This window comes from Pyrus communis, chromosome 7 (genome assembly GCF_963583255.1).
Source record: "Pyrus communis chromosome 7, drPyrComm1.1, whole genome shotgun sequence".
Lineage (NCBI taxonomy): Eukaryota > Viridiplantae > Streptophyta > Magnoliopsida > Rosales > Rosaceae > Pyrus > Pyrus communis.
In genome coordinates, this window is record NC_084809.1 from 28,362,258 (window position 1) to 28,376,860 (window position 14,603).

Here is a 14,603-nt window from a genome sequence, read left to right on the forward strand (position 1 = left end):
CTTTTATTTATTCGAGGGTTCCTATACTTAAAGTCAAACCTAAGAGGGAATATTTTCAAGCTTTAGTAAATAAAATATGTTCTCGAATGTCTCAATGGCAAGGTCATTTTTTCTCAATGGTTGGTTGTGTTACTTTGATTAAGTCTGTTGTTGTGAGCATGCTTTCTCATACCTTTTCAACTTATTTCCTACGATATTAAACCAGGTTTGTAGTTGGGCTCGAAATTTTATCTAGACGAAATGTGCATGGTAAAATTGTTTTGCTCCTTTAAATGAAGGACTCTTTGCATTTGGAAAATTTCGACTTTAAATAAGGCTTTTTTTTTTTTTTTTTTTTTTTTAACATAAGGAGGTGGATCATCCCAAAAACCAGCTCAAAGTTATCGCAAATAGTTCAAGTTTAGGAAGTCCCATCATATCATCAAATAATTGAGTTCAAATCCAATCCAATCAGAAGGATTCTTAAAATAATGGTACTCAAGATCCATATTATAGCTTCACTTGGCAACGCCATCTGCCACCATATTATTCTCTCAGAAGTCATGTACTAGCTCACATTCAGCTATGCATGTTATAAGTAGTCTACATTAATCAATGATGGTTGCAAGAGAATGCAAGCTGATATCAGTCATATTATCAATTAAATTAACCATTAGACCAGTATCCATCTCCACACATAATCTTGCTTGTGAACTACAAGTTTCAATCCGAAATATAGTCCCAAATTTCAGCATCAACCACCTGCCCTTTGCTCAAGTTGACAGAGAACCTGCCAAGCCATTCATCGATGTTATCTCTAAGAACTCCTCATGCACCTATATTTCCAGTAGCATTAATCCGAGAGTTGTTCACATTGAACCAAAAGTAATTCGATTTAGTTCGGTTTTCAAATTGTTTGACTTTTTTTCTTAGTCGAAACCAATCAAACGAGTCAATATGGTTTGAATTGGGAATGAAATTCTGTTATTTGGACTTCTTTTGGTTGGTTTGATGCCCATACCTAAACTTAGGTTAATGTATTGCTTGAATATGTTTTATTTGGGTAATTTTTTTTTATTGAATATGTTTTGATGTCAAGGATGGGAATCAAATGTGGGCCAAAATGACTAGGCTAGTTCATTTTATCGAGGCAGGCAAGCGAGGATAAGAATTGGGCCTAAGAAAGAGATAAAGAAAGGGACAAGGATGGTGTGCCTTTCCACTTTCGATATCTTTTCGTGCTTTTTTGTTTGTGTGGTCACAGTTAAGTTACGATAATATTTTATATTATTATTCATTTTTAACTTATTATCTTTATAAAAAAATATAAAATATTAACATTGTTTAATCGTGATCACATAAAACAGAAAAGCAGAAAATCCTTGTCCTAAAGAAAGTCATATGGGGAAGAAGAGCAGCCAAGTCTCTAACTGCCATCATAATTGTGAATGAAGAGAAAATTTTCATAGGTGAAGGGGACAGTGGGGCCCCACGAGGGGTTTGAACGGTCAAAAAAGGGGGAGAAAGAGACTGTTGAAAGTTGAAAACAAAGAGAGGATTGAGGAACGAACGAGGCAAAGAGAGAGAGATTATTAGTTGATTACTGATAATTAATTGGTTGATTATTAATCTATATATATAAAGTAAGCACTCAATAAAGATGGAACATTCAAAATATCATAGATTGTCTTTTAAGAATTTCAAAAATTACAATTGAACCAAAAAAAGTTTAATTAATTCATCGCTTTTTAATTTTCAATGAATATAAATTTAAAACTTCACAAAAGAAAAAAAAATCTCCCACGTTAGTAGGTGGTTAAGTTTCATGTTTTTGCTTTTTTTTTTTTTTTTTTTTTTTTTTTGAATGATTTTTAATAAAAATATAAATTAGCGAATTAAATAAAAAAAAATTTAAATGAAACATAGCCTAACCAATTGCCAGAGGCTTGTATTAATATTAAGAAAGCACACATAATAAATGTTTGAGCTCTCCTCTTCTCTTCTCCTGCGCTTTGATTTTTGATCCCCTTCCCCCACCCCACCAAAACCACGCAATCTCCTCTCTCTCTCCTCTCCTCTCCTTGACCAAACCAAATCAGACCAAATCCACTTCATTCATCTTGTATTTTCTCCAAATTCCAAATCTTCAATTACTGTACTATTGTATAAAACTATTACGCACGTTAGTAGGTGGAAAAACAGCCACCTATTTTAAATTTTGCTCACACTTTTATTTCAACTTATATTCTGGTTGAGCTGCTGTGATATCTTCTTAGAGTGTTGTTTTGTTTTTAATAAATTCTGAAAAATTTGTAATTACGGTTTAAGATTAATATTTCAACTAGGTTGTGTTTTCTAGGGAAGGACGATTTACGCAGGGTGATGTACTTGTTATTCCTTACAGGGTACCATGCCAAGACTTTACATATCCATCATGTAAGTGTGACCCTGTTTATAACATGGTGGAATGAATATTGCATGCCTAGGTACGACTTCATATTAACAAGGAGTCATTAAATTAATAGTGATTGATGACCGTGTTTAACTTCTAAATTCTCCAATGTATATTCAAATACAATAAAATGCAGATATATATAGTAAATCAGTTCCCACTTTTTTTACCTTTGAGCTTTATTTAATATTCATTTTGGTAAGATTTTTTTTTTTTTTAACCTTTTGACCATATTCTTAGACCAACAATGGTAATAATGCAGAATCCTAAGTTCTTTATGATCAGAATCAACGGTTCAAATGCAGCAATCAGACCAGTTGATAAGAGCAGAGGTTAAAATACATAGAGACATGTGTTTCAGTCAATTCTCTAAATCAGGTTCAACTTTGTCTCAATTATGCATAAAGTTATTGTTGATACCTATAGTAAATTTTGAGTTGGATTTTGATACAAGTTACTTTATCACTGACACATTGTGTTGTACCACCTCCTTTTCTACTTATGCTACAAGGAATCATGACTGAATATTTAGTCTCTCATTTTAACCACATCACCACCAAATACTATTGTACCTTAGATACCAAGTAAACAGCCATCACTCTCAAATTCATATGAATAACTCATCATATGAAATGTACATAGTTGATACATAGACTGATAGACATACATTTACATAATAATTAAGATAATGACTAAAAGTGGAACCTATATACTACTCGAACTCTATAAGGATTTACGTACTAAACGGGTAACTTATTCAATAAACATTGGGGAGACAAGTGCGGTTTGACGAGGACATCGAAAGGGGTGAGTTTCATGTTCGTAAGTCCGACGCTTCCGGTCATATCAACCGGTGCATTTTGTAGAGTTGAGACATCAAACGCATGTAGAAAACCAGTCAGGGTCAAAAGCGTCACTTGAAGGCCAAAAGTTATACCAGGGCATGCTCTTCTACCACTACCAAAAGGCATGAGCTCAAAATGCTGACCCCTATTATGGGTGGTGGGAAATCTCTCCGGCTTGAACTCCATCGGGTCGGCCCAAACCCGTGGATTGGTTTGGATCTTCCACAGGTTCACCAGCAGCCACGTGCCTTTCGGAACATGGTAGCCTCCGACCGTGCCGTCCTCGGTGAATTCCCTTGGGGCAGAGAGTGGTCCAGCAGGACTTAAACGCATTGCTTCTTTGACAGTTGCTTGCAGGTAGACAAGATTGCTGATATCTGATTCGTTCACTAGCCTTTCTTTACCAACATGCTTGTCTAGTTCTTCATGAACTTTCTTCAAAGGGTGAAGGTTGTTCAAAAGTAGCGAGAGTGTCCATATCAGAGTCACCGTGGTTGAGTCACTCCCTCCAGCAAGCAAACTCTACAAATAATTGAATCATAATTGGCTTGGTTAGTTAAACCGAATTCAACCGAGAAAATTTACTTAATTAGTTTGAACTTTTAAAAAAAGACAATCTTAGAGTTAACTATAAACAAATTTAGTATGTACCAAACATGTTGCTTTGATGACTGTATCAGTATCGAAGCCTGAAACATGTGCTCCATCAAGGACTGAGAGCATCACACCCATGAAATCTTGCTGATCATGGCCCTTAGCTCTTCTCTGCTTGTGCTCCTCCAACCATCCCATAACAATACTGTCCAACGCTTTGGCAGTTTTTTTCATAGCCTTCTGATGACCGCCCATATCCAACCACCAAAGCCAAGGAATAGCATCTCCCATCACAAACATTCCCACCAAATGAAAGAACTCCCTCATGGCCTTTTGCCAAGTTCTTGCCAACATTTAAGCCTCTCTTTCCGGCAATCATCCTTAAAACCACATTTAGAGTCAAATCCCCAAACCACTTTTTCATCTCCACCAAAATATCACACGAAGATCCACCATCTTTTCTTTCGGTCCATCGCTTGTACAGCTCTTTTAAACTCATCTCCACTTCGGATACTCCAACGCTTTTGAGTAACTCGAGCCTTCGGTTTGAGAGTAGCTCGAGGGATGTAAGTTTGCGTATTTCGCGCCAGTACGGACCGTAGGGGCTAAAGCCGAACATAGCAAAGTTATAGCTCAAGTGCTTAGCCCCTAGGGTAGCAGGACAGGAGGAAACAATCGAGTCATTGGTGGTGAAGCAATCCTTGGCAGCCTCCCAAAGTATTTACCACCAGAGCTGCGTGGATGCCAATTTTGATGGTGAAGATTGGTCCATATTTGTCAACCAAGGCTCCCAAGGTTATATGGGGAAGCTGGGATCCTCCGAATAGATCGAGATGACCTAGCAGAGGCAACCCACCTGCCAATTTTGGTGGTTTGGAACCCCTGGCATTGGTAGCGGCCCTAAACTTTTGTATGAAATGGTACGAAAATACAAGTATGGCAAGGAGTCCAGCTATGGCAGTGTTTAGGGATGGGAGAGAGAAATCCATTAATTGTAGCTTGGGTTACTTGGTTATCTATCACTACAATGATTCTTATTTACTGTACACGAATTTAGTATGTACCAAACATGTTGCTTTGATGACTGCATCAGTATCGAGAGAAGACTTACCCTGCAATCAAAGCCAGTTAAAGAATTTTATTCGAATCAGGAGAATGGGAGCTGTCGTGCTGGTTCAATCCGCCTTCGATGATCTTGCCGAGCTGGAAGGGGGCGGCAGAGGCAGCATCTCCTCCCAGCTCCTGGCCCGCTGATGGTGGTTGTTGGACGGCATAGTTAACATAGTGAAGAAGGTAGCCAAAGAGAGGCTTGTGTATGCCACAATCGTCTCTTTCAGTGTTGAGATTTTTGAGAGAGAGAGAGAGTGGAATGAAGGAGACTTGCCAACTTGTCTAGTCTCCCTCCCACCCCAGCTGAATCAACACGCGTATATTCTACCTCTTTCCTTTCCTAGATGACCCACACATGTACATCTAGATCCTTCTCTTCTCAGATAGACAAAAACGAAGCAGAAGACTCGAGAAGAGCCAAAAGAAAAAATTTCACAGAATTAAGTTAACAAATTCACCTTTTATCGTCTAAATCATTGACCAAGTTCGGAATTTGGAACGAAATGAGCACCTTTGACACTTACCCGCTTCAAGGTCAAGTATTTGCATGACCATAAACATGATATTGACACCAGCAACAACGAAAGGATATTCCCAAGCAGCTTGCTTTGCTCTCTGCTTTTTCAATAGATACAACATAAATAAACATATTTAGACAGCCTAACATGGTTGGAACATTAAGTATATATCAGTCGAGCAGATTAGCCATAATAACACATGTATTTCAAGCTTCGTAGTTTCTTGTGTTGGGAGTATGCGAAACCTATGTCTTGTTGTTTCAAACTTTCTAGTTACATATCAATGTTGGAATCTTACCGAAAATGTCTTCGCAAAGAACAGCAAGTTCTCCAAAGAAATGAATCCATCTTTTGTGCCAGGTAATCCAAACTAAGCAAATAAGGGAATGGACAACACAAACTAAGCAATAAGATAATGCTGTCAAACTGTAATAATTAGAGAACTGTACTTCTGTTTGAATGGATGAACAGAACCGTTGTAATCATTTAGTTTACCGCCATCATTATGTCTATGTCTATTAGACCAAATTTCAGTAAGGGATATATAATTGAACGGATCAAAAATTCCAGCACAAATTGGAAGATCAATTATTCACCATACATTGCACAATGTGTATGGAGCAAGTACAAATTATAACAGCAGAATATTCTTGTTGACAGAGTGATAAAATTCAACAGTAAACCAAAATCAAAAGGACTACAAAGTAAAATTTTATTCTTTCTGGCATAATTGAGAAAGAATAAAATGTTCAAATCTAAAAATGTATCCAAGCAGCAAATTTTAGTTGTTAGTTTACTCATGCATCATAATTTATAACATCCCAAAGAGATGTAAGAACAAATTACCTTGATATGAGGGTGGAGGCTAGAGGGAGATACATATTTTTAGTCGGGAGCGGGTATTTTTGGATTTTGGCAGTTTTCCTCTATGAGATGGTTCAAACATTCATCTTAGCTGACTTTTGTTACTACTACATAAAGAGGTAAGTCACGAAGAAGAAAAATCTCGTTTTCAACCCCTCGCTCATGTTAGCAGAAGTTTGTATACAATGCGTTACACTCTAATTATGAATCCAAACTCCCATGTTCTTGTGACCCTTTAAACACTTATTATGAGTTGTTTGATAACTATTTCATTTTTAGTTTTCACTTTTTTAAAAAATTGAAAAATTAAAAAGTGAAAAATCAAAGAAAATTGAAACTAGTTACCAAATAAAATTTAAGTTTTCAAACAATACAAAAAAAAAAAAAAAAAAAAAACAACTGAAAACGAAATGATTATTTAATGAAACATTTCTTCTTTTTCCACTATGTGTGTCACATCCCGGCCCAGGGCGGATCACTTCCCTGGCCCGCTCCACTACCGTAGCACGATATTGTCCGCTTTGGGCTTACCATTCCCTCACGGTTTTGCTTTTGGGAACTCACGAGCAACTTCCCAGTGGGTCACCCATCATGGGATTGCTCTAGCCCCCGTCTCGCTTAACTTCGGAGTTCCTACGGAACCCGAAGCCAGTGAGCTCCCAAAAGGCCTCGTGCTAGGTAGGGATGAGAATATACATTTAAGGATCACTCCCCTGGGTGATGTGGGATGTCACAATCCATCCCCCTTAGGGGCCCGACGTCCTCGTCGGCACACTCGCGACCAGGGTTAGGCTCTGATACCAAATTGTCACATCCCGACCCGGGGCAGACCACTTCCCGGGCCCGACCCCACCACCGTAGCACGATATTGTCCGCTTTGGGCTTACCATTCCCTCACGGTTTTGTTTTTGGGAACTCACGAGCAACTTCCCAGTGGGTCACCCATCATGGGATTGCTCTAGCCCCCTTCTCACATCCCGGCCCGGGCGGGACTACTTCCCAGGCCCGACTCCACTACCGTAGCACGATATTGTCCGCTTTGGGCTTACCATTCCCTCACGGTTTTGTTTTTGGGAACTCACGAGCAACTTCCCAGTGGGTCACCCATCATGGGATTGCTCTCGCGCGCTACTCGCTTAACTTCAGAGTTCGAATAGAACCCGAAGCCAGTGAGCTCTCCAAAGGCCTCGTGCTAGGTAGGGATGAGAATATACATTTAAGGATCACTCCCCTGGGCGATGTGGGATGTCACAATGTGCATCCATCTTAACTTCCAAGTATTTCTCTTCTATCATCCGCACAAAAAGTTAAAACCAAAAATTAATTACAAAAAAATCAAACCGGCTATTGACCATTAATTAGTTCAAGGTGCAATTAAAGAAAAACGTCTTAAACTCATTACGTTTTTTCCCACATATTTTATGTATAATATTGAAAATTTATGGGATCATTTGGTAACTATGAATTTACTTTTTAGTTCTAGTTTTTTTTTTTTTTCCTTCGTAGGGAGAAGGGAGGAATATGAAGGAATGGGAAAGATGAAGGTGGATAGTGGATAAAGAGAGGAGTGTAGGAAGAAATGAACGAGAATGTACGGAGAGATAAAAAAAAAAGCCAACTTGTTTAGGCCCTTGCGGATACACTAACCCTGTTATTTAACCATTAATTGACGTAAAAGTAAATTGTAGAAATGGTTCTTTAATTTTAACTTAATTGGAGTAATGGTCACTCAATTAAAAAATCATTACCCCTGGTTCCTTAACTCATCAAAACGTGCAACTATGGTCCCTTAACTAAAAATTAATTACCATTGGCCCCTCAATTTTAATCCAACTAAAGAAATGGTTCAACAACTTTAATCCAATTGTAGCAATAATCCTTCCAACATAATTCATTTTGACAAAATTCTGACGAAGTTGACGAAAAATATCATAGCTACAAGTTTTGATGAGTTGAGGGACCCCAATTATAGCAATGATCCTTCTAACATAACTCATTTTGACAAAATTTTGATAAAGTTGACGAAAATGATCATAGCTACACATTTTGATGAGTTGAAGTACCAATGGTAATGAATTTTTAGTTGAGGGATCATTGCTTCAATTTGATTAAAGTTGAGGGACCATTGCTTCAATTTGATACCAAAAAAAAAACACAATGTGTTAGAAATAATGTGGTACTAAGTGACCATAGTACTACTATACCGTATTATTAAGTGACCACAAAAAATAGTTAATAGATAAACATATTTAGACATCAAGTTGAACTTCCTAGTATTTCGATAAGGCAGAATGTTAATATGCATTATACTCGGAAAAATAAAACAAAAAAGTCATTTAAGCACTACTGAAAACAAGATTCTATCCAATGTTTCTTTGGGCATGTAATATTCTCTCTAAAATGAATTCAAGTTTTGTGGCTCTAATTCGTAAGGTTCAAAAGGCAGATTCTAGTTTCTAATTTTGCCCCGTAGCTATGGCTAATTTTATTTTTAAAGTCATTACAAAGATTGTCGCAGATAGACTTGCTCATGTGACAGCTTGAACTATTTTGCCGAATCAATATACTTTTCCCAAGGGCAGGCATATTTCAGATTGTATTTTGTTGCCCTTTGAGAGTGTTAATTTGTTAGACAACAAGTGTTTGGGGGTAATGCCATCATTAAGTTTGATGTTGTTAAAGCTTTTGCTACTCTCAACTGGAACTTTCTTGATCTAATGTGGGCCAATATAATTGGGCTAGTTCGTTGTATTGAGGCAGGCAAGCGAGGATAAGAATTGGGCCTAAGAAAGAGATGAAGAAAGTCATATGGGGGAAGAACTCCAACTGCCACCATAATTGTGAATAAAGAGAAAATTTTCAAAGGGAAGGGGGCAATGGGGCCCCGGAGGGGTTTGAACGGTCAAAAAAGGAGGAGAAAGAGACTGTTGAAGGTTGAAAACAAAGAGAGGATTGAGGAACGAAGAACGAGGCAAAGAGAGAGAAATTATTAGTTGATTACTGATAACTAATTGGTTGAATACTATTAATATTAAGAAAGCACGCATTCTCTTCTCTTGTGCTTCTGAGTTTTGACGTGCCCCCCGAACCAAACCAAACCAGACTAAATCCATTTCTTCATCTTGTATTTTCTCCAAATTCCAAATCTCAAAATCTCACCTTTGCTTTTCTTAATTATTTTTCTCAGCCTGTACAAAATTATCAATAATTGGATCGAGTGATTGATTGACATCAAAGTTTCAGAATTTCACATCGCCATCAAATCGCCGGCTCATGTCTCCGTCGCGGCGATTCCCTCACCTCCGCCAGCTTCCCAGCCGATCGGTAAATCTCTCCTTTTTTTCAATTTTTTTTTTTTTGTTTTTGAATTTTCGATCTTGTGATGAATTTGTATGAATTATAATTTGATTTCATTGACTTGCTTAATCCAATGTTGAATTATTAACTATTTTGAAGTGTGGATTTGTTTGGAAACAAATTCGGATTGGATTCTTTGGCTTCCGAGTTCCGACTCTTGTTTAATTATTTAATATCCTTCAAACTACAGTTGATAGATTCACCAATTAAGGAATGTAGTTAATACAAGGACCTGCTTCTTTATTTTAATTTACTTTAATTAACGGCACTAGTGCGTGCGATAGAGGATTAGGCGAGCAGAACCACACACCGGGCTGTATATTGAATAATGAAAATGTTATATTCCGCGTAATACTTAACATAAACTGCATTTTGGGCAAATGCATGATACGCGTTTGTATTTTCGCAGGGAAGTTATTGATTTGTTTGATTGAGCTGAGAAGAGGAATCTAGAAGGCGGTTTGCTCAGTTCCTTTTGTTTGAGCTCATGGCTTCTGTAAGCGTGGTTCCTGCTTCTGGTCTAAGAGAGCCCAGCGGAAATGCAGTTGGTGTTGATAATTTGCCTAATGAGATGAATGACATGAAAATTAGGGATGACAAGGTGAACCATGTGACGTCTTCTTATGGCTTGTACTCAAACTTTATCATTTTACGCAAGCTCCTTTTGGTTCTGAAATCTGGAATATATTTTCGTTTCCTATTTACAGGAAATGGAGGCAACTGTTGTTAATGGTAATGGAACGGAGGCAGGTCATATTATTGTGACAACTATTGGTGGAAAGAATGGCCAGCCAAAACAGGTAAGCTTTTGAAATGCTTTCTCTTCCTTTCCTGCAGCTGCATTTTGTAGTTTCAGGCGTTTCAGATAGATGGTGATATGCTTTTGCTTTCAATGACTGTAGACAATAAGCTATATGGCTGAGCGTGTTGTTGGCCATGGGTCTTTTGGATTGGTTTTCCAGGTAATTTCTTATTTTACTTTTTTCTTATGTGTTTATTCTCAATAAACTGTTTGCAGCTGTGTTACTTCAAATTTTGTTCGAATTGTTTTGTTTCTTTTTATGTCAATGAATTGATATTTTGATTTTTTATTTCTCCAGGCCAAGTGCTTAGAAACTGGTGAAACTGTTGCTATTAAAAAGGTTCTTCAAGACAAGAGGTACAAGAACCGGGAGTTGCAAACTATGCGTCTACTAGACCACCCAAACATTGTGTCTCTTAGACATTGTTTCTTTTCAACAACTGAGAAAGATGAGCTATATCTTAATCTTGTACTTGAGTATGTCCCCGAGACTGCCCATAGGGTGATCAAGCACTATAGTAAGATGAATCAGAGGATGCCCCATATATACGTTAAACTTTATTTTTACCAGGTATTTTTTGTCATTTTAATTCTTTACAACATATTCTTTTTCCCTAAACTGTTCACATGAAACACACTACATGTTTCAAGGAAACTCTGCATGTTGCTCTAAATATTTCATAATTCTTATGATTTATCAGAGATTAATACATATGACCCAGTCATTTTTTGCTCTTTCATCTAATACTGTATACGTTTTTACAGATTTGTAGAGCTCTTGCGTACATTCATAATACTATTGGAGTGTGCCACAGGGACATAAAGCCTCAAAATTTGTTGGTATGTTGGTATTTGCTCTGTTCTGTACTTTGGTTCTTACTGTGCATGCATATTAATTGATTGTCTATCCACATTCTCACAGGTCAATCCACATACGCACCAGCTTAAAATCTGCGACTTTGGGAGTGCAAAAGTCTTGGTTTGTTTTCTGCATCCAGACATTTTCTAGACACTTTCCTTTTATCTGTGGCTAGTGATGTTGCAAATCTGACTGGGTTGTACATATGACAGGTTAAAGGGGAACCCAACATATCTTACATCTGTTCTAGGTACTATCGAGCACCTGAACTTATATTTGGTGCAACCGAGTATACAACAGCCATTGACATCTGGTCCGCTGGCTGTGTTCTAGCTGAACTACTGCTTGGACAGGTAAGTATTATTCCTCAGTGATTTAATTTCCTCCATCTTTAGGCTTTGATATATGCGCTAATTAAGTAATACCTATTTCTGGCAGCCCCTGTTTCCTGGAGAAAGTGGAGTAGACCAGCTTGTTGAAATAATCAAGGTGATTGTGAGCCTTGATATTTTCAAGTTTAAGCTGTTCAGATAATGGTAATTGTTCTCATAATAACTTTTTTAATTCCCATGCAGGTTTTAGGTACCCCAACGAGGGAGGAAATAAAGTGCATGAACCCTAACTACACAGAGTTTAAGTTTCCCCAAATTAAAGCTCATCCGTGGCACAAGGTACTTGGGATATTATTTGTGGTTTATTTTCTTTCCAAGAAGATTAAATGTTAATATCCTTTTGTACATCATTGATGATCAGATATTCCACAAGCGGATGCCCCCGGAAGCTGTGGATCTCGTATCAAGGCTGCTTCAGTACTCTCCAAACCTTCGAAGTACAGCTGTGAGTATTTCTGATGGGGTCCATTATCAGTGTTCTCTTTCTGGCTGTTTTTGCATTCATCTATAGTCACTAGAGGCCTCAGTTTATCCCAAAAAAACAAAAATTGCTATAGTTGTACGTATGCCAAGCTGTTTGGGTGTTATTGTCCCCATCCTAAGAGATGCTCATTCATTATTTGTTGCGTGTGGCAAGCCCATGTGGAGTCCATTTGATACTTCTTTCTTCTGTTGCATATGTGGAATGTACGTTGCTGGAGTCTCTCCTTAATTATCATGCATCCTACCTATGCCTTGTAGAGTTTTTTGTGATCCGCATCCGATTCTAATCTTTCTACTTGAGCTTTAGCTTGCTACGTCACGCCGTCTCAAGTTTTAATGTAAACTGATGTGTTTTCAATGCAGTTGGAGGCCTTAGCTCATCCCTTCTTTGATGAGTTGCGTGACCCTAACACCCGCTTGCCAAATGGACGCTTCCTTCCCCCTTTGTTCAACTTTAAGGCTCATGGTAATAAGCGGTGTTTATTTTTTGTACTGTACGCTGTTCACTTTGGTTTTAGTCTTTGAGCAGTCTAAATCCTAACTAGCAATTCTTTTTAATGATCTCGCATTGATTAGAACTGAAGGGAGTACCTGCAGAAATGCTTGTTAAGCTGATTCCTGAGCACGCAAGAAAACAGTGCACCTTCCTTGGGTCGTGACTCTTCTTTGTACCTGCTGTCTGAACTGCACAGAAAAACGTGGGATAATGTAGAACCGTAGCTTCAGTCCCTTGTTCTTTTGTTCCATTTATTTGTCTATCCGATTAAGCCTTGTATGTAAAACAACAGTAGATTAAGAAGGTTATTCTGCTTATTATGTTCCTCAAATCTCAATGGGTTTGCACACCCTTGATTTTCTTCATTCTATTTATAGATTGTAACCAGATCTTGGCACACCTGAATGGTTTCTGATGGATGTTGTTTGAAAAGAGGTGGTACTAAATTACTCGTTTGTATCTTTTAGGTCAGCGACCACATCCATAGATGGCGGTAGAAATGAGGTGGCTATCGACAGAGTAGCAGTTGCGATAGGTTTTGTTTGTATCTTTGTTACGGAAGGTTTCATAGATGGCGGTCGAAAAAGGTTTGTGGGTGGCGGGGAAGGGATGTTGAAGTAAAAATATCGGCAAGCAGGTTTTGTAACAGAAAATAAGTTGATGGTTATTTCTCTTTTAGCTTCTAAGTTTTCAAAATACTTTCAGGTTTTTCGTACACGTCGCAATGATTTTATTAGATCATACGTTTTCTAAAACATTAATATGTATATTATACACCTACGTACCTAGTTTTCATGACATTTTCAATAATACATATAAGTTCATGTATTTTATACAATTTTTTTATGTAAATAAATATTAAAAAAAGAGTGAAAATGTCCGAAAATTGCAGAAGTATTTTTTAGCAAAGTATCCAAATAGGACGAGCCAAATGTTTGAAAGCAACGGGGGATAAGAGACTTGTGATTCACCTAAACACTTGTTTTAAAGGAGGAAACACTCTTCTTAGATTAATCTGACAATTCCCTAATTGACCAAATTAAACTTGCCTATGGCGCCCTTTAAATGGTGAAGTAACTTACATTCATAGGAGGGATAATTAAAACTAAAGATAACATATTATAGTATGCAATCTAACTAAGAGAACCTTAATCATGTTCTTTAAAAAATGAAAAGACACCAACCGTCATGAATTAAGCTAGCTGTATTAACTTATCGTTTATGCACGGCATCAAACTCCTCCCCTTTTTAATCTTTGCTTGAATTTAAGTTTTCGACCAGAACCATGACATTCCATTGCTTGTGGCTTTCTCAAAACTTGATATTGCCCAAGGGAATTACAAAGCAAATTTGACTGGCATCTTGATGACTTGGTCGCAGCCATATCTTTGAAAATCCATAGTGCTCCAATGTTGAAGTCCACATTGAATGATTAATCTTATCATCCTGAAAAATTATGAATCCTTCCAAGCAGCAAAATCCAATAGCTACCAAAGCATTGACTTCTACGATGTGCACTTCAACGTTACCAGTTGTTTTGGTAGCAATCATGAAAAGTTGAAAACACCATCCTCTTGACACGGTTTATATATTGAAGGTAAATTCCGATCAATTCTTTATGAATAAAACAAATCTTCTTTCCAAAAATATCTAACTAGAGGTGCTTTCACATACCTTACTGTTATCCATTGAAGCAAGATGGTGGTATATCCCCTCCTTTGAAAAGGAATTTCGCTTTGCAGATATTTGTACAACTCGTACACCCTTCAGTATTTTGCTAATAAATTTTGGCTTATCTTTTGCACTGCCCCTGAAACTTAACTTAATCTCACTTCTCTCTAAATTTCAAATT

General features: G+C 37.6%; 1 protein-coding gene and 1 pseudogene across 1 annotated transcript; one reads left to right on the forward strand and one right to left on the reverse strand.

Moving 5' to 3' along the window:
• Positions 1-3,162: 3,162 nt before the first annotated feature.
• On the reverse strand, positions 3,163-4,969 carry LOC137738757 (cytochrome P450 CYP82D47-like; annotated as a pseudogene).
• A 4,295-nt stretch (positions 4,970-9,264) lies between these two features.
• Positions 9,265-13,150, forward strand: LOC137739084 (glycogen synthase kinase-3 homolog MsK-3). Its single transcript, XM_068478568.1, has 13 exons — positions 9,265-9,686; positions 10,129-10,320; positions 10,427-10,519; positions 10,622-10,681; positions 10,820-11,092; positions 11,287-11,361; positions 11,444-11,500; positions 11,593-11,733; positions 11,819-11,869; positions 11,956-12,051; positions 12,134-12,217; positions 12,619-12,721; positions 12,832-13,150. Exons 2-13 carry the CDS (start codon positions 10,207-10,209, stop codon positions 12,912-12,914), a joined length of 1,230 nt encoding a protein of 409 aa, XP_068334669.1. The 5' UTR covers positions 9,265-9,686; positions 10,129-10,206; the 3' UTR covers positions 12,915-13,150.
• The last annotated feature ends 1,453 nt before the right edge of the window (positions 13,151-14,603 follow it).

Excerpts from the sequence above, each read along its gene's own strand:
- LOC137739084 (XM_068478568.1), top strand. The coding sequence starts at position 10,207 with ATGGCTTCTGTAAGCGTGGTTCCTGCTTCTGGTCTAAGAGAGCCCAGC. Across the intron at positions 10,321-10,426 it reads TGAAAATTAGGGATGACAAG|GAAATGGAGGCAACTGTTGT; the intron begins GTGAACCATGTG and ends TCCTATTTACAG. Across the intron at positions 11,362-11,443 it reads TAAAGCCTCAAAATTTGTTG|GTCAATCCACATACGCACCA; the intron begins GTATGTTGGTAT and ends ACATTCTCACAG.